Raw genomic sequence first — 23,405 nt, 5'->3', positions numbered from 1 at the left:
ACCTGTTACATATTTACATACATTCTTGGTGAGCGTTACTCCCTCTGGCGCTTCATGGGTACCCATGGTGTAGACTACTAAAGTCATTGGCTTTAATAGTGTTAGACTGTAAACGATGTGTTGACTTTCAGTAGTTTTCCTGCTTTATGTTATCCTGTCTCCTCAGCAGCAGATAGCAAGCCCTGGAAAGGACATGAGTGTGACACATGGTCAACTGTGTAATGTCACTGGAAGTCAGTTGCTCCCTGGTGTCTCATAGATCTTACTGATATAACACCCTCTGATTGCAGTCCAAACAAACCTGGAAGTTGTCAGACCTAAAGTATAGGTACATTAGCCACTCAAGACAAAGGCGTCTGTTCATCTGTCCTGCCCATTCAAATTTATCACTGCTGTTCACCTGTCCTGTCTTTTCAAAATTGTCACAGCATTGATAACCCCCTTTGGTATGATGAGGTGGAGGAGCCATGCTGTTTTATAGACCAGCGTTTACATTGTTAGCGTACTCTTTTAAAAAAAAAAAATGTTTAATGTACATTTATGACTGAAGTTTGTGCGCCCTATACCACTTAAAACTCTTGAGGTGCAATTAACCTTATTAGGGCAGTAGTGCATTTCTGTGGTAATTGTTGTTAAGTGACATGTATTAACTGTTGGGCCTTCTCAGCTAACCAGGCTGTATGTATTAAACAGAAAACTGCCCAAGATTCAGGTGGAAAATAGAGCTAAGTTAAGAAGGTAATTGGAATACATTTCTGCTGAACAAGAGTAAATGATTACTGACAAGGAAGTGCTGCCACCTCAGTTTAAGAATGAAATCAGAAACTGTCAGTCTGGTGAGGACCATTTAGGTTTGTGGTAAAACGCCTGCAACAAAGGAGATCTATAGCCGACAAAGGTATGTTGCTTCTCTTCTGTAAGGGAGCAGTTATAATGCAATTTCCTAACAATATTAACCCCATCTTTTCCACAGTGAAATACTTTTTAAATAGGAAAAGTTCAAAAATTGTTGCCACTACCCCGGAGTGAGTGGTCCAGCAAAATGTAGTCTCAACAAAGAGCCTCTGTTGTTCTGACTTGTCAACAATGTTCAGTTCACTGTTAGTAAAAAACTGAACAAATACAGCTTTTGGTGAAGGTTAACCAGAACCCCCCCCCCCCCCAAAACAAATTTGCACAACTTTTAAGCTTTCGCAACACTTAAAAAATAATCAAACCCACTGGAACGGTGTCCTCCACCTGGAGATCAAGTGGTGGTGTTCTGTAATGTAAACAAATGGGCGTATTACAATCATGTTTCAATCTTAAATCATGGTGATGGAGTGATCTGGGGCTACTTTGCAGCTCGGGACCTGAATGACATACCATCGCAAATCGTTTCTTCTTCCTAAAGTTTTCTCTCTATGCCAGCACATTCTAGAGACTAATGAAGATCTAAAACAATAGTAATCTGGAACTGACTGGCAGAAAATGAAGAATCATGAGTTTCGAATACTAAAGTCAGTCTAGGCCTCAACCCCTAGAGATGGTGATGGGACCCTAAGACAGGTGTGCTTAAACTAATCCACTAAAACTACATCAACATAATGCAGGTTTGTAAGAAGGGGTAGACCCTGAAGTCCTACCGGTGTGAGACTGAAACTCTTACATAAACATTTACTTCAGGTTATTGTTAAAGGTGAATCATCTCGTCACCAAACCACTGGGAGCACTTTTTGCAAACTTTCTTTTGTTGTTGTTAAATGTCAAAGTGAAATTAGGTTATGCAGAACACCAAAGCACTAGAAGCAACAGAGGGCCCTCGATGCCGCACCTCACACAAGTTCCAAATTTTCAAGTTGCTGTGCAATCAACCCCTACGCCAGCTGTTGGATGGCGCAACTGTGCTCCAGATCAAGAGATGATTTATACTAAATTGGGGGTGCATAGCTCACAAAGTCCAGCAAGCCAAAGTTTTATGAAAATTAGGTTATGCTATGTCACATAAGGTTAGATCTAACTGTGAGGTTGATTATGGGGTGCGTAATCTAAACAAAAGCTGGCCTTTTCAGTAGAGCATGAGACTGTCCAGCATCTGGTGGTAGTTCACCTTGATCTTCTACCCATCCTGTTTAGGTCTAGCTGCGCGCTCTACTTCTAGTAAGGGAGTTTTCAAAGTGCTACCAGAGGCTTTTGCTGGCCTCAAGCTTGCGTTCACCCGCCATGTGGGTTTCTGTCAAGGCTCATTAAGCCTTGCGTGCCTCTCTGCCTTGGTTTCCCTCCCCCACCACAGATCGCGTCACTCTGCTGGCCTCCCTCCCCCGCTTCATTGTTTTTTTTTTTTTTGGGGGGGGGTGGTCCTGTGTGGCCTCACTGCGGCCTACTCTAGCCCGGGTGCGGGGTTTATGGCGACTCTGGCTACTCTGTTGTGGTTTGCTGAACGCCTGAGGCTGCACCGGCATGCCAACTCTTATCTTGCATCTGGCGAGGCTTGGCCTTTCCTGCCCGGAAGTCGCACCGCCTGTATTGCAGGTTCCGCGGCTGCTTACTGGCCTGCCTTCACTGCTGCTACCATGGAGGCTGGGGCTGGCTGCTGCAGGGCTCCCGTTTCCCTTGTGTGTCTTGGTGCTGTGGTTTGCTTTGGCTTCTGTTGGCCCCCGGCACCTGCATGGTATCGGGGTCTTTTCGTACGGCTCCCCCAGGCCGGGTTGGGCGCATGCTCACTCCCGGCAGCCGCGCGCTGCTTCCTTTGCATTCCTGGTCCTAATGTTGCTGCACGCTCGCCCATTCCTCAGTTCGGGGGCGCACTGTCAGTACATTATTTGTGTCCATTGAGTGGCTCATGTCCTTGTGGGATTCTTTCTGTCTAATTTCTGGTCTACTTGGGTTGTAGTTACTTTTCCACACATCGCTTTCTGGCGTGTTTGTTTGCAGTGTCTTGCTTGCTTGCTCGCTCCGTTCTATCTCGCGCTACACCACTGAAAGTGCTTTATGGCTGTGTGCGTGTGTTTGGCGATCTCTGCTCTTCTGCTGCCTGTCACTTTTTCGACTCTGCCGTTCCGTCGTGCTGTCCCACAGGACCTGCGTCCTCTTAAGTGAGTGTTCTTATATTTCTGTGCATATTTTCATTCCTGGTGAGATTTCAGGCACCTGTTGCCCTGGTATTTGCCTGGCAGCTTTCATTGGTTGATTTCCCCCATTTTGTCCTTTTTGTTTTCGGTCCTGGCAGATTTCGTGTTTGTCTGTATAGAGAAAAATAGAAGGTACCCTGCCAATTATTTATAGAGGTCCCAGCTAGAGGATCCTACTGTGATAAAGTGAGGGGGTGGTTAGCCCAGAGGCTGAGGCTGCACAGGACAAAACTAAGTCATTCCAAACAAACTCAACAACATGTTTTGAAAAAATACATATTTTTTTATTTTTCTCTTCTTAAATATATTCAAAAGACATACATGTATAAATTTAAATAGTCAGTGATATTTCGCAAAACACATAGACAAAATTCTTTTCAGGATTAAGATCTGCCCACACTTCAAACAAACTACCACACTCATTCACACAGGGATTTTCCTAACTACGATAGAAACATTCAACTCTCATTCATCCATTCTTATAGTCCTGGCGTAGACAACAATAGATCTTAAATAAGTTGCCTAAAACGGGGGGTTTCAACCAGGAAGATGGTATTAATACGGGTCCTGATGTATTTCGAACGGGTTGCCGTATTCCTGGGACAACGTGCCGACGCGCGTTTCGGTGAAAAGCCAATATGGCCGCACCTTCGTCAGGGCCAAGGTAGTATGCTGGGCAGGGGTGAGAAGTAAAAAATCTGTTTATTTTATTGGGGACGCCTACGGAGTAAGGGCCACCTTCACCATTTTAGGAGGGAGTGAGTTCCATTTATTACCAAGATTTAAGAAATCCACCCGTGATCCCTCCTGTAGGGTTAACAGGTCAGTTTATTCAACCGAATGAGTCCTGTCACTAGGACAGACAGAGATATCAGATCGTCGGTAACTTTATCATATTTTGTTTTGTTTGCTCTGTTAATTATTTTGTCACTTCTTCGGTAAAGACCGCCGGGCATCAGGAAGGAGGTTGATTGGTAAATAATCCTGCACTTTCTAATCCTTTGCTTTCGATGCCACAGATCGGGTCAAAATAATGCGTCGGATATTTCTTAAGGTTAGATCAAGCCGGGCTTTTAGTTAGGGATTCCACCGACAATGTTCGGAACCATGGCGGAGTGCCGCTTCCGCGAGTCCCGTCTAAGAGTCGGTCGTTATCGTTCGATGGGGTTCCGCCGGCTGCCTCGGTCGTCCAACTGCGTGATACAGGACACTCCTCAGATTTCGTGTTTGTGCCTTCTGTTTGTCGGGCTTCTGCGTACTGCTTTTGTTGCAGTTCTTCCCTGCTGGTTGTTTTGTCTATTTTGGGTGTGTATGTTGGTGTTTTGGTGAGCGTCGTCGTAATGCCGGTTCTTGTGGCTTTGGGCTCTAATGCTCCGACTGTAAGACCCTGTGTTTGCACTCATGGTTACGGGTTAGAACTCCAAGCGGGTCCATTCAGCATTTCAGTAATGTGAGTGTCATAGTGTTGGGTTACGATGAGCATCTGTTCGGCTCCAAGATACGATAGGAGCCGTGCATACACTGTACCGTGTACTTCGTGGCAGCTTTAGGCACTTCTCGTTCTCTTGGTCCTGCAGTTGCCAGGTGGTTTCCGTTGGGTGATCATTTGCTCTTGGTGGAGGCGCATTCTGCGCCCATTTTTCATTGTGGGTGTGTTCTTGTGCTGGTGTGTTGCTTGCACTTGGGGTATGTTACAGGGACACAGCTACATTTTGTTTGTTGTTTGTCCGTGGCTCCTTCTTCCCTTCCGGGCTTTGGGCCTGCGGTCCTTCTGTCTTTTTTGCCCAGATTCCCCACTGTTTCCATTGTTGTGCGGGGTCTGTCTTGGTTGGTCCCTGGTTGGGTGTTCACCGGGGGCTGTGGGCTGCTCTGTGCCTGATGGGAGCGGCTGCTGTTGGTGCCGGACTGTTTTTGTCTGCGTTGCTTCGGTGGTCTTCCTGTGGTCTTTTCCTTCTGCTTCTGCTCCTGGAGGGCGGGGTTTTTCTTGTCCAGGGCCACAGCACCCTCTCCTCCTCCTGCTACCTTGGTGGCCTCTGTCTCAGTTCCATGGGTCCTGCCCCCCCCCCCGGGCTCCCCTGCTCCTGTCCAATGTGCTATGGCTCTTTGGTTGGTCTCCTCCGGTTTGGTGGTGTCAGCTTGGTCGGGCCAGGGGTCTAGCCAATAGGTCTCGCCTTTGGGACCTTATAAGCGTTTAGTTATCCAGCGCTAAATCCTTGGTGCAACAACATCAACTGTTGCATGGTTAAACACTTATAAGGTCCCAAAGGCGAGACCTATTGGCTATGCCAATGCTTCTTAGTTTAGACCCTGTGCACATGGCTTTAGGTTAAAAGCTATTCACCAGAAACAGTCTAAATGGTCTCTAAAGCAAACCAGTTCAGTTCTCAAGGCACTTTGTTTCGGGGGGGCTGATTTCCACTAGAAGTAGTTTGTAATGGTAACTAAAAGTATGATTCGAAGGAAGCTAAATGGTTTGTATTATGTGGTAGTGCCTAGTGGCATTTGCCTGCTTTGGTAGATCAAACTCGTATAGCCCAGATCAAACGGTCCATTCATTGGTCTGAATAAACAATACACTTGAAGAAGATTGTGCAAATGTATTAGGGGAGTGGGGCGTGTAGTACGAGAACAGACTGAACGAAGAGCTAAACTTGGACTAAATACATTTTATCTAAATTCCGACTTGTTAGTTGGAAGAAAGCAAATGAGCGTTAAGCCTGCCTGTCTTTAACTTTTTTGTGTCTAGTGAATTTAACTTTATCGGAGACTGGTGATCTCGTCCAGATCTTGACTTGGAACTTTGGGCAAGGAAGTAGTTTCAGGGGGAGTTTGGGGTGTTAAACACCCCATATAAATGTATTTTCTTATGAATTGTTGGTACAGTTGCTTTCAGTCAGCTATAGTGAGGTGTCTGTCCGATCTCACCTAGGATTTTTGCATACACACAATAACACTCGTGATCTGTTTTGAAAGTCCTCAAAAGGTATTTTTTTTCTCACTTAGTACTCCTACCAATCCGCATTTCTCTCCCATTTCCCTGCCAATAAAGCCCCTCTCATGCATCATATGCCAGTGTGATCGGTGCTTTAAATGGGCCGGTTCTCACAGGTATTGAGTACCGGCACTCCTAGTGTTTACCAAGCTGAGTATCGGCACTTTTCCAGTGCCAAGGAGAGTACCGGTACTTGGATTGATCAGATGGGCACTGGGCCGATGCCTGAGGGCCAGCTGTGGCACGTTTATTTGGCGGCATGTATGCCGTTTTGGCACCTGCTGGAGGCCTACCGCAGGGGCAAGTGTACCTCTTCACCCGAAGCTCTCATTGTCCTCAGCCGGGCCTCCATGTTGGGTCCTCTTGTTAGTGTATTGGCCATGGGCTGCCAGGGGCACAGCGATGTGTGCGGCCTGAATGGGTGGGGGAGAAGAGAGCCTGAATAAGTGACCGTGGCCTCCCACTGAGGCCTGACTCACTTGCTCCTGCAATTCCACTTCCACGCCCTTCACCTACTGGGACTTTGGCAGGGATAAGGTGGAGGAGATGGCCTGTGTGGCATCCTGGAGCCCAGGTGAGGTGGGGGAGGTCTACTGATCTGCCCATCAGAGGACAGTATTCTTCCTCTGCCCTACTGGACTCTGCACATGCTCATGACCCTGCAGTGCTCACTGCCTGCCACTGAAAGCTCTCTGGCCCTGTGGCCTTCCGCCGAGGGAAGAGTAAGCAGAATGGGGTGAAAGAATGTGAAGAGTGAGGGTCCAGAGATGGTAGGAGCAGAGGAGAGTTTAATGGGAGGAATAGACAGATGGGTGAGTGCAGATAAAGATGGGGAAGAGCTTGAGACAGCTATGGAAAGAGTAACAGAGGCAGGGAGAAGGCAGATTAGAAATAGAAAGAGTGATAGTAGAGGATTATAGGATACCTTAGGGGTAAAGAGTGGTGCAGCGAGAGAAATGGATACAAATGGGAGAGAAGTGAGTGGGGAAGGGATTAAGAGACTAGAGATTTGTAGAATGATAGATTTGTCTGCTTGTTTGTGTGCGTTTGCCTGGTTGTGTGTGTGTTTTTGTGTGAGCGAGAAACTACATTGGAGAGGAAGAGAATCAGGACACCCAGGAGGTATTTGAAAAGAAATGCCTCTAATACTTGATATTAATAATGCTATGCACAACGATTCTTACCCTGAAAGTGCTAATAGTGCTGTTGATGGCATGGCTGCATTCAGGGTTTAGAAGCGCCTTGCATTGCCCTCAGAAGTACTTCACACCACCCTTTAGTAGCATATGTACCTGTTAATCTGCACATAAGGAAAGTTTGAGACCGCTGCCGAGGGCAATGCATTAGCAAAATGAATACTCAATAGATGTTTCTATTATCATGTCTCACCCTGTCCACTAGCCACGCCTCCAACTCAATTTAATGACTACTTGCACTTATTTGTTTCCATTTAAAGCACGGAGTGTGATTGTTGGGAAATATAAAGCTCCACTTCCCCCTTCCCCCACCTCCCCATCCCAATCTTACTGACCAAGCTACGCACCTGATTTTTTAGGGCAAGGTTATCTATCTGTTTCCGTATAAGTATTTAAACAGCTTGTTGCACACACATCTTTTTTGGTGCTTAATGTAGATGGAAGCACATCTTAACTTCAGTAGTGCTTGATCCGCAGTTAGTCTGCATCTGTCTGGTTGTTGAACGTGATGGCGGAGGTGTATTTGAGAACCACCTTTTGCATGCTGAGGTGGAGTAATGAGACATGGGGGTTATAAACTCTGGCCCTGCTTCACTATATTGGATTGGAACGTGCCTAGCATGTCTTGCCTAACTTCTTGCTTTCATTCAACACCACCTGGTGAGAAATTGGGCATTTCACGAATGGTTATCTATAACTAAATAAACTTGTTTACTTTGAAAGAGATTATATGTACGGCTGCACGCATTGTGACCCTTTATTGACTCTTCAGTTTATTGCTCGTGGTTATTCAGTGCTTAAACAGTGCCTTAGTCCATGGTAGTTAATTTACACCAGTAATAATTTCTTAATTTCCCTCAGGAAACGTATGAGACCATCCCAGGGCCTTCCAAGATCACATTCCTTTTACAAGCCATCAGGAATGCTGCTGCTGCCGAAGAGGTATGTTTAAAAAAAGTTACTTTGCAAATTCTCAAATTTTTTGTTATTTTGTGACTGCTGGGAGTAACTGAAATGCACGCAATGGTACTTTTTCAGGTTGTGCATCAGTATGCATGCACTATCTGCAAGACCTGTTGTAATCACTCTGTGGAGTGTAATTACAGCTGCTGCTTGCCACTGGTTAAAAATTCTATTGCCCTTTTTTTTTTCTGGCTCCTTATAGGCTGGTGCTCCCATTACATCACTTCCGTTTGTAGTTTGCCAGTGCTCCTTGCTTAGTTTCCTTACACTGTAGGTTTCTATCTTTTTGTTTAGGAACGATTTTTTGTTTTGTACAAGCGCCCCATTCCGTGCTTTACCTTTTTTGGAGGCCGTGCCACTTTCTTTAGACGTGGCTCATCTGAAGAAAGGAGCGCAGCAGCTATTAAAGTAAAAGCGTGGCTTGGGGTGCTTTTAGGAGAAAAAAACACGTTTGTCAACTAGAGAAACAAATGTTTCTTTTTTGTGAAAGAGCCCCATGCTGCACTCTCACTTTAATAGCTGCAGCACCCCTTTCTTTAGATGAGCTGCAACTAAAGAAATGGAGTTGCCGCCCAAGTGAACCGGAAACCAGCATCCTGGGACCTGTTTCATGGTAAGATCCCTCATCAGCCAGGATAGCTCTAATCCAGTGGCAAAGTGAGCAAGGGACCCACGTCTGGGCATACCCTGCCAACATAGGGCGAACAAAGCAAACACCCCCCCCCCCAGTCAGACGAGGGTGTCTTGGTATCACTGTGCCACTGGATTCAAGCTAGCCTGGCTGATGAGGGCTGTTAGCCCGAAACCGGTCCCAGGATGCTTGTTTCGGGTCCAGGGAAGACTTGGCTTAGCAGTTCGTGCTGGACTCTTCCCTTGAGGCACAGGGTCAAGACTGATTTGCCTATAGCGGTTTCTGAACTCGGGCGGCGAAGTGAGCTAAAGAACGATGATGGATTCAGCCCAGATCTGTGACTGGGAGTGAGTGTTTGAAAAGTTTCAGTGCTCCGGCCATCATATGCTTGTGTTTGCTCGTCTAATAAACTCACCAGGGAGTCACTCGCCTACCCACCTGCTAAGTGCCTGGATAACCTCATGGCTGAATGGAGTGCTGTATAAATAGACATAACAGGGTTCCAGTACTCTGTACATGTGTTAATTGTTCTAGGATGCGTGCTAGTTAAAGATGCCCTTGAAATTATAATTTAAAACAACAAAAAAACTAGACCCACTTAAACATTAGGCATGATTTAATGGTATTGAGCAGCTTATTGTGCTGTGAACATGACGAGTGGCAGCCTGATGGAATATGGCTTTGTTTAGAAGTACATTTTCTTTTTTTTGTGGCTGATGTTCCTTCTGTGAACTTGTGATTTTTATCTCAATTTTTGTCCACAGGCTAGACAGATGGCTGCTGTCCTTTTGCGACGGTTGCTGTCCTCTTCTTTCGAGGAGGTCTATCCTACTCTTCCACCTGATGTCCAGAATGTCATAAAAACGGAACTGATATCAGTCATTCAGGCTGAAACGCAAACAAGCATAAGGAAAAAAGTCTGCGACATTGCAGCCGAACTTGCCCGTAACTTAATCGGTAATGTATGCAGTACAACTATATAATTCTCACAATATTTGTATTTTGCTGTTTATGCAGTCACTGTGGTATAAAGTCTAAGCGGTGTTCTTTAATATGGACGCTTAACTTGAAGGCTTTTCTTCCTTTTTGCACCCATATATCTCCAATCTAGCAGTGTCTTGACATGCGATGTTGCATTAGCTTGCCAGATGGGGAGGTTTTAAGTTGGCTAGAGTGGAGTGTTGGTTGCTAGCCTTATTGAAATTGCTTTTTTTCCAAGATGTGGGACTGCGGAAGCAGCAGTTGTTTTAGTGCTGGGATACTATTTCTTTTGGTCTTTCGGTCATGTGGTGGCATGCAGAATGCTCTGTATGTTAAGTATGTATGTACTGAATCACGACCAGAAGAATGATGCTGCTATCTGAACCATTGCAGGAGGGAGGTGGATTTGTGATCAGATTGATAACTTGTAACTAAGAGGATCTGGTGATGGTTGGCCTTTTAGTATGTGGCTTTAGTTGTCTGAGGGGTTGGGAGCTGCAGGCTTGCAGGGTTATCTTCAGTTGTTTCTTATTTGCGTACTGAGTTTTTTGTTATGCCAGGAATGTGGTTTTCAAAAATTGAACTATCCAGATGGCTCATGTCTCCAAAGTGAGATTGAATGGTTACAGATTTCTACTCTACTACAAAGTGTTTTATTTCAGTGGTGATGGGGGCGGTCCTAAGAGGAATTGTATGATGTGTTGGCATGTGGTTTCCTGTTGTGGGTGACTGGGAATCACAATGAAAGGATTAAGTTGCAAAATGATCTCACCTGTCCAGTGGCAGCGGGTGCTAGCATTTGCTTGTCAATGGATTGAATTGAGGCACTGGTTAGCTCCCTACTTTGCTAAATTTGTAACTGGACAGATTTTCCATTGCTTTAGATGTTGCATCAGCACCTGCTGTTGGGGCCTATATCCGGTGAGAGATTAGAAGATAAAGTACTTTGTATGTTTCCCTTCACAGTATTAGAACAGTGTTCATGACAAATTTGAATTAAAATGCTTTCTTTGCTGCTTAAACCTTATTGACCGAGGAAATAGTTTTTGCTCAAATTTCCATTAGCATGTTTACTTAGGATCCATTCACATGCATATGCAAATTTGCTGTGCAGTGTGCAAGCCAAGAAATCAGAAGAAGGGAACTGCGTAGCTGGACCTCTAGCCTCACTCAGTTGGAAATTAACAGGTTTAATTTTTCAACAATCAATACCCTTGCATTGCCTAACATTTACTACAAACCACAGATCCAGACTGCAATGTAGTCCTTGAATCGTGGGTGAAAAGCACAAAACTGAACTGAATGACATTGTGAAGCCACGCTGGTAGCAGAGTGAACGCCATATAAATACGTATATGAGCACACAATGGTGGCTATTATAGAAATTGGCTGTTGGCATCTTGATAGGATACCTTGTGGTACATTTGCTGTGCCTAATAAATAAACTTGATAAGCTCTTTAAATCAACCTCTTTCACAGGTGGCTTTTAACAAAGTAATAAATGGGTGCAGCAAAAAATTGTCGTCTTTATGGGATAAAGAAATACTGGCAAAGAGATCCCATGCATGGGCAGTTATTGCTTCGTATGGTATGCTAAAACCCCAAAGATATTTAGGAGACTCAAATAGCCAAAGGGCAAAGCTGAAGCTGATGAATCTCCGATTTGGAAATAGCCAATTTCTTGGAGATGCCCCTACATAGAAATTGATGAGTAGTGAGAGGGTGTGTTGCCTCTGTTATTACAAGAGGGAAGACATTTGTCATATCATCTGTAGCTGCCCTGCGCTAATGAGAGGAACGTAGGAGGCTGCTAAGGTCTGACTTCGATAGTCAAATTATACAAACATGTCGACAAGCAGTCATAGCCAGTTTACAAGGAGAAAGCTTGCAATTTACGGGTAGACTTCTGAAGTTTATAGAAATAGTGGAGAAGAAATTGCTTAACTGTGGACAAGCAGGATGGTTTTATGTATACTTGGTTTTTTACATTGATGATAAGTTTCTTTTAATTATGTGGTCTTAATAATGTATGAAATGTAAGAAGAATGGTTTAATGTTTTAATTGTATGTTTTAAGAAACTGAACAATACATTTTCATTCATTCTTTAAACCAAATTATTCATCTGTGCCAGACCTTCCCAATTGGTTAGACAAGTGTGACATTAGACGGTGAGAATATGTCAACCGATACTACAAGTAGAAGCTACTAAGAGTGAACTCAGCACTCTAAGGAAGGAACTGTTTAGGAAGGAAGAAAGGAACACATTGGTGTAATTTATGTTCAATAGTTGGCAGAAGGAAGCCTGGTTCCCATACCTGGATATATTACCAAATTGTTGGCTCCGATGTGAAGTATTAAGATGAAGAATTGTTATTAACCCCTGGATGATAAATGAGAAAATAAAAATAAAAATGATGCTACCCGATGGCAAATGTACATGTATGATTGGCACCATTTTTGCTCAAAAGTATTAGCTCTGCGAAAACAGTTTTTACGTCCTCTTTCTAAAATATGGTATTGTACCCCGGGCACAAGCTGTAGAACTTCTTGTAGATATGCCAAACCTTGATATTGCAATGGCTATTGGGAGATTTATGAATGCTGTAAAAAGGCTTTTTATAGAGAAATGAATCTAAAGATTGAAAGCCATGATGGAATTGGCATTCATAGCTTTATCTGATAAGTTTTTTAGAGAGGATAATTTTTATTAGTAATTCTTATAATTATTTCCAAAAGTATTTATTTTATACATGGGTGCGACCGTGATTTATATATTCGGTAACTGTGTAAAGCAGTGTATGGAAATCTGTTCAGTTTTTTCTTCTTGCAGGATATCTATGTTCATGGTAACTGTTGATGACATTTGTCATATTAGAGTATATATTAAAAGGTATGTTTTTTTTCTATGTACCTCCTATAGGAGCAGAAATTGGCAAAGTGCTTTCTTTCTCTTGGCACGTTGTAGGTTTACTTTAGTTTTCCCTATGGAGTGAAGAGTTTGCACACAATTTATAGATGGGTAATAGAAGCCTTTTGGGATTTTTTAATTTGCAAGTTCACTAAACACACTGCTTATCACTTCATCAGGCCATGTTTCCTTGTGTTTGCAGTGCAGTTTTTCTGTTTGGTCTGCTTTTTTTTTTTTTGTGTCTTTCTTTTATGAATGAGTTGCAAACCCAGGGTGGCTAAGACTGGTAGTGTGAGCATAGAATCACTAAAGGTAGATGGTACTCCTTATTATGGTCTAGTCTTCCATTTCTTTCACAAAGTTTTATTAATTTTGTTACTTTTGAAGTGTAGGCTAACACAAGTCTTGACACTGTAAATACTATAAAGTACATGAAAATTGTAAGTGTAAATGAGAAACCCTTGTGATAAAATAATTTAAAAATATTCATTGCTTTACTAAATTCCAAATGGGGGTTGATTTTCCTTGGTTCCAGAGGTAGTTTATTTCCATAACTGGAGCCCAATCTATTGGCAGAATCATACTCATCCTTTCCTGGTTGCCCCATGGGACATGAAGGACCGACACCAGCATGCAATCGGTCAGAGGCCATTGGATTGCAAATAAATATCCTCCATATTATTGTGTTGAATTTGAGTACGGCAAGGCTTTTGTTTGTAGTTTGCTCTTTCACAGTTGAAGAGCAGATGCTGAAGTCCATTACCCCTGTAGTGTGATATTTAGACAGAAAGGCATGAAGCCTCCCACATTAACCAATTGAACCCTGGCACCTCTGCATGTGTGCTGTTGGACATGCAATCATTTTGTGGCGCAGTTTAAAGCAATGTAAATTGTGATGGCTTTATTAAGTAACACAGGAAGTATATTGTGGGTGTCAAGCATTGGAGATGATGGAGCTATGGGGGGGAAGCAAAGGTTAAGGTCTTTTAGACCATTTATGAAGTTGAGTTTATTTTTGTTGACCTCTTAACCACCCCACCCCTCCTCCTCTTGCTGGCAGGTGGTCTTAATGGCTCTGACTTGGGTAAGATAGACACTGTTTCTAGACCTGCTCCTTGTTAGCATAGCATGAAAAGTAAAAAGCTCCTAAGGGCTAGGGTAACGGGAAGCTACATTTTCGCTACCATGGTCTGAGTTCAATCAGGAAAGCGCCATGACTCCTGATGGTTTTGACTTTCTTCACCTACATTTACCTCAGGAATGCATGAGCATGCTGGCCCTTAAAGTATTTTTCAATTTGTGTACTGCCTGCCCAGTGGTGCTGCGAGTAAGGCACTGCCACACCCTTTCAATTTGACACTGTCCAGTTTGCAACATTTTTCATTTGGTCTCCACTTAGCATTTTCTTGGGGATATGAACAACTTGTGACTACTGTTATTTTTATGTTCTGCACTCAAATCACTTAGAAATGCAGAGTTGCTCCATTGGTGAGCTGTGCACATCTGTTTAACATTGCATATCGGTCAGTGTAGGAGGCTGGTTTAGTGTATGGTGCACACTTCAGTGAATCACCTTGTACTAATCCAGGCAACCCTTCTTGGGATGTTAGGGGTCTTAGACAACCATAGAAAGCTCTTGAAGTTGTAACTGTGGATAGCAGCCTTCAGGCTTATCCAGAAGTGTTAAGCAGCTTGTTTACCAGATATAATCGTGTAGTGCAATTTAAACAAAAATAGCCACATGGTGCATATATAAAAATGTCTATTATACAACACTCACTAACCCATTGGTATTTTGTAGGAAGCTGGGTTTCTTTGCCGTAACCCCCCCCACACACACACTTTTTGCCAGACTAATGATGCACTGCCAATCAGGTTCCCAGGGACTGTTATTTCCCAAAACTGTACCTTGTACCCCCAATTGGCACCTCACTGGCCACATATCAGACCCTTTTAAAAGTTACAGTGGGTACCAAGGGCACTGTGGTCAGGGAAGGCCTGTAAGGGCTGCAGCGCTTATTGTACCACCCTTGAAGGCATTGTACCTTTGCGCACACACACTGCCATTGCAGGCTGTGCGTTTTGGCACTGAACAAAGAAGTGTCGACATGGCACATGTCCCTGTGTGCCATGCCTACAACCCACTGCCCTGGCATTGTTCAGCCACCCCTCTACTTGGTGCACGATATCTGTGGTGAGTGTACAGGTGTATGAGCCCTATACACCTAGTGTTTAGACTAATTCTTAGACACTAAGTGCAGTAATGCAATTAAGAGTATATGGTGCCGATTGTTAGTCATTACGAACACCACCATAATGGATGTACTGAAAACTGGGAAGAAGTTTGGTATCGAACTTCTCTGCAGATTAAACCCACACTGATGCCAGTGTGAGATTTATTGAAAAGGGCACTCCGAGTGCACCTTTAGAGATGCCCCTTGAAAAACGACCAGCATCTGATGGGTTCCCTGACTGGTACACACCAGCCTGCCACCATAAGACATGTTTCTGGACCCCTGGGGTGGGACCCTTCGCTCCCTGAGCTCAGAAACAAAGCCTTTCCGGGGTGGAGGTGGTCACAGCTCCCCCCAGGCCAAGAAGAGTCATCTGTGGCAGCGGAGCATCAAAGGCCTTGCTGCCTTTGTAATGCGACCCCCCCCGCCTCTCCTATCAGGAGTGGCCCCCTTCCTGGTGCCCCTCATTTTTGGTGGGAAGACAGGACGGAAAAATTAGCACTGCCCAGGTGTGCCCACCTCTGCCAACTTCACTCCTTAGGTAGGGGAGGCGAGGTGAAGCCCAGTCTTCAGTGCCCACCAACTTGCAGATAGCAGGCAATTGCCGACTAGGGATTGTGCCCCTTCCCCCACGTGGTGTGACACAAAGGGTGTAGTCACCCTAAGGTCTGTAGCCCATTGCCTACTAACCTAAAGACCCATAAAACACCCCCTAAATACAGTATTTAGGGGCAGCCCTGAATTAAGAAGGCTGATTCCTGCAACCTATGAAGGACGAAAGAAGACGCCTAGCAGATGAGACTGCAGAGTAGAACTGACTTGGCCCCAGCCCTACTGGCCCTTCTGTCGTTGCAGAGATTCTGCGCCAAGTCACCTTGTCCTGCAGCCAGCGACTTACAGAACCCCTGGGAGGGCTGACTCCCTTCAACAAAGACTGGCTCTCCTATGAACAGGAGCTCTGCTCAAAAGAAACTCCAAAGACTGACTCTGAGCCTGCGAAGGACCAAGAAACCTGACGCCTGGAACCGGCACTACACCCGTCGCCTACAGTCCGAGTTGGATTGGTGCACCGGTCCCAGCGCGGTCCCCTGGCGCTTCAGAGTACATCGGGGGTTGACTCCTCCAGGACTCCCGACATCACCTGTAGTCTCTGTACGAAGACTCTTCCTCCCGCCCCTCACACCGCGAGTGGCCGGTAAGGTGAAATCGGACCTCAAGACACCCATGCATCCAGCTTCCATGTACCCTGGAGAAAAGCACCCGAGGTGCACCTACGTCCCCAAGCCCTCCAACTTATCTGCCTAGCTGTTGGTTCCTCCCAGAAGTCTTCCTGGACCGAGCTTGCAGCTAAAAACCAAAACCTAGAATCTCCATTGAAGAATAGGGCACCCGACGCCAAAACAGCACCCTGCAACCAGCCGCCACTGTGGGTGCACGTTGTGTGCTAAACCAGATCCCCTTTGCCCTGAGCCTAACACCAGGAGTTCTGTTTCCACAACCATGTGGCCTGCTTGTGAGCGGCCACCAACCGGAGGCCCCTATCCCCCATTGGATAACATTGGTCCTCCGCACTCGCCCTAGTGCCGCTGATGGTGCTTTGAGAGTGCATCCTTGACCCTCTGGGAACCCTGGTTCTAACCTCAGAATACCAATTCCCACAAAAGAACTTGCCTGTTAACCGGTAACCTCATTTCTCTCTGAGAATACATGGACTGTCTTTCATTGAAATGGTTCCAAAAGTGGTGTATGTTTTGTGTGGAACTTTAAAAAAACTGGAAAGAACTAAATATTTCTTACTTACTTTTTTTCTAGGAAATGTCCCAGTGTGATATCTAGGTGTATCACACTGAGTAGAAAAAGTAATCCAGAAAGTAATCTGTAAAGTAATCCAACAGTAATTTCCACTGTATTGAAAAGATTTACAAACCTGTAACAGTCATTTTTATTCAGCTTGCTTGTATTGTTCAACCTGCCTTGCACATTATCAAATACTTAACTGTGCCAGGCATGCTTGGTTCTAGGAGATAAATCTAACTAAATATTTGTATACAAATCAAATTGGTCTGAGTTCAGTCTTTGAGGGTGTGACATTTTCTGATTGAGTGTGTACAAATAATGCTTAACTACCCTCTGATAAAGCCTTACTGCTCGCCCACACTACAATAATTAGAGTAAGGTGCTATCTACTTTTACCTCTGCCTACCTTTGGGGTTCCACTGGACTCCTTGCACACTATACCTCACTTTGTTCTATCATATACAGAGTCAACTTACTACGTAGATCTCCTACCTGTAGATATAAACACAAATACACCATAATTCTTCAATTGTAATAGGTAAGTAAGCACAAAATACAGTGGTCTCCAGGGGGAGACCATACCATACACTAAAAAGGTGGGATGCGTTCTGCGACTGAAGTCAGGATTTGGACCAGGAAACTCGGGGGATCAGCGTACACAAGGAACCCCCCAAGGTAAGTACCCAGGAACCCCATGGAGGTTATGTGCATAGTGGAAACACCGCTACATGTCCAATAGAAGTCAACAGAAAGGTTACAGTTTCAGTTTTGGAGAAGGACCCTGAAGAAACCCCATGGAAGACAGAAGGTTGGAGAGAAACCCTATCCATGGATACCCCAGGAACCAGCATACCTACACCAGGGAAGCCAGGTTGATATGTGCGAAGTGATTTCGGAAACTGCCATAGACCACAATGGAGAACTTCAGAAAAGATGCTGCTGGCAAACTGTGCAAGAGTGTAGAATCCAAGGGTGGATTCTTGAAGAGGCTAACCCGCAAGCAGAGGGGACAGTCTGTCACTCTCAGATGACTAGGAGGCACGGAAGATCAATGCTCACCTATATCGAAAGGTTTAGAAGTGATGACGGTGACCTTGTTACTGCAGCTGTGAGGACCAGGTGATGCAGAGGATGAGCTGTTCAAAGGTGGAAGTCGATAACCAAGGGGTCGGTATCTGGCGGGAGCACCAACAAGCCTTCGTAGTTGTAACAGGTGTGGAAAGCGAAGAATGAGCAACCTTGGGATCAGCAAGGTCCAAGGAACAAAATTGTAGAGCGGACGATCAGGTCTTAAGAGAGATGCAGAACCACCACCTTTGTTGAGCCTTTAGAAGATTGTGGGACATCAGGAGCAGCAGTCCGGTCAGCTTTGTTGATGTGCCTGCAGATGCAAGAGTGACTTTCACTCCAAGGGAGATTACTTCAGGTGTCCTTGATGCCCACAGGTCTGTTGAAGATCCTGGAGGAAGCACAGACGACGACAAAGACTCCTTACAGGCAGAACAGCGAGACAAGGAGCAGCAGGAGTCTTCCTAAATGCAGCCGTGGTTCTAGGGGAAGTCTAAGTGCCTAGGCGGTCTAATAGTGACGTGGTTTCAGGCTTGAGTTTTGTCCCATGACAAATCTGAGGACCCACCCACAGGTATGCCCTTAAATACTCCAGGAAAGAGGTTAGAACGACTCGGTAGGGAGGAGGGGGATCCATCCCAGAGTAAGGGCTGGACAGAGGGGAGGATACTACCATGCTCTTTGTCCAGTTTCGTGCCAAAGCGGGGGCTAAGGGTTCCCTGAACGGACTCAAAACGGGCCCTTCAAAGCAGTCTCCTGGCGCTGGCAAACGCCCCCAGCCACACTTAGTCCTGTTTGGGAGTTGGTCACACCTCCATGTGACACGAAAATTATTATACATTTCAAGCTCGGCTCAGCAGCAGGAGGGCAGAATCGTGTATGGGGTTGGCAGCAGCACTAGCTGGCTGGCAGACCCTGGAAGACTATTACCTGGGGTACTGGCTGCTTCCTGGAGGAGCCCCAGAGTGCATGGAATCATACCTCCAACACTGGTAACGGTAATGGGGTAGGAGTTCAACCTACAATACATGCCCTGTTCGGCACAGCCACTACATATTTAGCAGTCTCGTTATGAAAGATGGCCACTATATGTAGTAAAATGACTGGCACACTTACAAAGCCTGGAGAATCCACTCCGGGGTTTGTATGGGTGTCCTGCTCCTGCAAGGGCACCCATACACTTATAACCCAGCACCTTGCCTTCAGGATTGAAAGGCCAGCCTTAGGGATGACTTTTGTGTCTTAAGTGTAGTGACCTCTAATATCAGAAAACGCGTATCCGTCGTAAGTGGTGCTGGCACCAGCTTACATGGTCTGCAATGGCAGGCCTGTAGTCTGCTTGAGTGGTCTCTCACGGGTCGCACAATACATGCTGCAGCCCATGGGAGACCCCTGGTTGTACCTATGCCCAGGGTACCTCAGTACCATATATTTGGGACTTGTAGGGGTACACTAGTAGCCGATTGTGGAGGTACAGAAGTACTTGCTATAGTCAATTTAGGGAGGAAGCACAGTGACTAGGGGTCCTGATTAGCAGGATCCTAGTCCGGCTAGCCAAAAAAACATACTGACGCCAGCAAAAAGTGGCGAGGGGGTAACAATCTGCTTGTTTTTTGGCATTCAAATTCCTCAAAATTCAGCTGAAAGTACTTTGCACCGTTTGATTTGAATAGCTCTCTACTACTGCATTAATACAATCACTGGTTTCCTTGTCATTTGTTTTGTAGTGTACAATACAACAAAAAAGGTCCTATCTAACCACGTCCAGTTTAGTCAGGATGCCAATAGACTATAAATCTCACTTGAAAAGTAAGCAAACTGACAGTCTTACCTGGAAGTGTTGTGGCACACTTGTGGGAAGCAAGGCAACTATGGCAGCATTTTTGGCCAAAATGATACTCTTCAATCTGTAAAGTCATTGTGTGGCCTATGTTGAATATTTGACACCATTGCATCACACTTGTAAACTTGTTTCTCCGTCATTGGTATCTTTTGATAAATGAATCACTGATCCGATCTTGTGGAAGCCGAAATTGTTGTTGCTTACCTAGAACCTAATGAGACATGGGGATGGTGACGTTACTAAGTCTTAACGGCAGAGCAACAATGCTGAAAAAACAGCCCTAGTGAACAGAGGAAAGTGCCTTAAGCCATGACTAAGACACCTTGCCTATTAACGTTGGCGGGAATTTTTTTTTTTAAGTCTGTCATTAACTTTGTGAAAGGCTAGTGCTGGAGGATGAAGCCTGTAGGTAAGTAAATGTGTTTTCTTTACGGACCATTGAGACATTAGAACAATATTATACAATCTCACACTCTTCAGATGCCACCTACTGTTCCTGCTTTATGGTTGTAGTATAGCAAGATAAAAGCTGAGGTGTGGGTTTGGCATCTTGTACTAGTAAGGTCTTATATAACCTTTTCAGTCAATTTATTTTAGCGAACCATTTTTTCTGTAGTCATTTAATCTATCCCAGAAGTAAAGTTATAAATGAAGTGAAGATGCATGAAGAAAAGTACGTTAATCATTGTTTATGCCACTTTGAATTGGTCTCGAAATTCAGATGCAATTTGAACCCTCAATTGTAATGTCATGCAAAATTGTTTTGTCTTAAAAGTGCACTGGGTCTGCTTGTCCAGTACACTATATATGTAATAAAATGTTTGTTACATGGCCTCCAAGGCATTTCCACAGGTTGACCTTTCATTGTGTTGCAGATTTAGCATTTGTCATGCAGATGCAAATGTTACTTATCTACATTTCATAATTTGTTATCTAGATGAAGATGGTAACAACCAGTGGCCGGAAGCGCTTAAGTTCCTGTTCGATTCAGTCAGCTCTCAGAATGTGGGACTACGAGAGGCTGCTTTGCACATCTTTTGGTATGTGACTTGCTTATTGAAGATTAGAATGAAGACGTTTATTTAAGTATTATTGGTGCAAGTTTTCCGCACAATGGAAGTATATTATTTTATCACATTTCCTTGAAGCCATATTAAATCCTGTCAAAGGGGCCACCCATTGAATGTGTCAATTCCTTAACACCTTCATCAAACAAAGCAACGTTCTGTAATGGTTATTGATGCAGGGCAGAGTAAAAGGAGCCAGTTTTCTCTGCACTGGACGCTCCTTTACATGTGAGATGCTTGTCAACCCTAACATAATTTGATTTGTTTCATTGTGGGATATGCTGTTAACATTTTTCTTTAACCCCAGTGCATGTTTTTGTTTGGAATGCTTGTAGCCCAATCTCTACTTTCTCTTGGTATCTTGTGTGGGCCCTCTACTACTGTTTGCATTCTTAAACATGTATGCTATGCAGATACCATTGCAGTTAGTGCTACTTAGAACCTGTAATACGCTGCACAGATCTACCTGTATTTTGCAAGCAAGTAGGACTCCAGTTATTGCAAACAGTTTCTCCTGGTCTATGATTTTTCTGTGCTTATGCCTTTGATTCGACTAAACCTTAGTTACATATTCACCTTCATGGTATCTTCCTTCTCAGTATGGCGAAGGATGTTGAACTCTTTTGTGTCACTTTTAACAGGGTGGCTTTGGCTGTTTTCTTTTGTGTTCTGCTTTTGGGCTGAGCCTCTGATCTTGATAACTATCTTTTGACTCCCTTATCACACTAGTGACTGCTATTGGCTTTCGCATAACTACAAACTAGAAAATGCATAGTATTTGGTCTGTAGGCTATATCCAGTGGTCCTACACTTAGATGTAGGCTGGTAGGGTGGGTGTGCTTTCTAGCTGCCTTCTACCTTCTCATAGTCGCAGGCCTTTGCTGCGTGTTGACCAAGACCACTCGTCCCATTTTGATGCAAGTAGCACTTTTTTAGGTCTTCAGTCTACCAGGCAGCGTAGCTGTCTCATTTGCTTATGACTTCTTGGGTCTTTTGCTTGCTTCCGGTTTACTGGCTTTATTTGTTTTAGGTTGTCCAGATTGAGTCTGTACCTCCCTTGCCTAACCGTTATATCAGGGGTCTCCAACCTTTTCTGTAGTGAGAGCTAATTCTGCTCAAGGAAAGTCCTGTCGCGCTACTAGCCTATTTTATCACTGTAAAACGCTGATGTTATGTATTAACATTACACTATGAACACCCTAAGAACGATTTATCAGTAGTCTCCACCCACACATTCCAGATGAAGTTAGCAACCGAATGCTAGGAAAACGTTTTTCAATATTAAAATGCTTGCAATCAAGTTCAAATTCAAATCGTCAAATGCTGTGTGCCACAAAGGGTACTACCACAGCAGCAAGTCTCCCCAACTCAACTTGAATTTTTTTAGAATTGTAATATTTTGTCTTCCACTTTCCAATATGAGCAATCCAACTCAATTTTCCAAAAGAAAAACCTTTGTCAGAAAAAGCCTAATTTTTTTCTCTTTAAAAATCAAATCCGTTTTTATTGTTAGAAAATAGCCCCTAAACATCAGCTTTTCGTTTTCAGTGAGTACTGCCATGTAAAAATGCCTGTGATGAACAACTTCTGCTTCAAATACCCAGGAATTGGAATCATAGGCCATACTTGCTCATCATAACACTATTAATGCATCTGTTATGCTAATGCCCACCATTAACCCCTTCAGTGCTGCGCGAATTCCGCTGCGGTGCTGAAGGTTCTAAAGAACCTATGGACTCATGACAGAACGGTTCTGTCATGAGCACAGGCCAACCGATGCTCATGACGGAACCGTTCCGTCATGAGCACCGAAGGGGTTCAACCGGGGCTACCACTGTGCCACAGCTGGATGCTGGATATATCAGTTATGGACATTATTATGGAAGAAGCGGTTGCCACCCTGTCATGAATGGCTAAAAGCAAGCCAGTCATTCTCTTAATATGTCAGTGATGGCAGCAAGTATGTAATTACTAGACTTGTATGCCCAAAATAGTCAAGGATGAAACTATTATGGCAATGGCACAATTATACCATGAACTGGCACAATTGCTTAAGAGATAATACTCTTATGATGGGGACCAGCATACATATTTGGCAGCCCTTAACACTAGGAGTAGCTTTAAGGAACCAACCCTATTTATTAGGGAAGGACACACTGTCCCACACCCACACAAAAATGAGTGTGATGCTTCTAATTTTCTCTGCCCTAGGATGCATACTCTCTTCCGTCAGCTCTTTGGTTGATCATGATCCCAATCAACACTTTTTCACTCTAGTTCTTGCAGTCACACACTTTGGTGGGTCAGCCCTGGTTACTGCTGCCACTATTCTTTGATGTCACACACAGTGTGAATGATAGAGCAGGGCATATAACATGGCCAACCTCCTTCTTGGGTAAGATTTAAAGTGGATAAAGATGCTTCATGTGACAGACCTATAGGCCAACACCGTAGCCTCCACATGCTTCAACACCCTCTGCATACTTCGCAAGACCTTTAAATGGATCCCCCTCTAATCCAAGAAGACAGTCACCCATGCACTCACTACCGGAATGCCCCCTATGCCGGAATCAACACATTTCTGCTCCACAAACTCCAGACCGTCCAGAACGCT

At 44.5% G+C, this 23,405-nt stretch overlaps 1 protein-coding gene across 1 annotated transcript in view; it reads left to right on the top strand.

Annotated features, from left to right (window-relative positions):
* Window positions 1–23,405, top strand: part of IPO5 (importin 5) — a 397,964-nt gene that overhangs the window by 5,631 nt on the left and 368,928 nt on the right. Inside the window, exons 2-4 of the mRNA XM_086947880.1 lie at window positions 8,160–8,240; window positions 9,657–9,849; window positions 20,662–20,764. Of these exons, the coding sequence (XP_086804006.1) occupies window positions 8,160–8,240; window positions 9,657–9,849; window positions 20,662–20,764 (377 nt within the window). The remainder of the gene's footprint in view (window positions 1–8,159; window positions 8,241–9,656; window positions 9,850–20,661; window positions 20,765–23,405) is intronic.

The sequence above is a fragment of the Lissotriton vulgaris genome, assembly GCF_964263255.1.
Source record: "Lissotriton vulgaris chromosome 8 unlocalized genomic scaffold, aLisVul1.2 SUPER_8_unloc_1, whole genome shotgun sequence".
NCBI classification, from domain to species: Eukaryota; Metazoa; Chordata; class Amphibia; order Caudata; family Salamandridae; genus Lissotriton; species Lissotriton vulgaris.
This window is presented reverse-complemented; position numbering and strand designations above follow the sequence as displayed.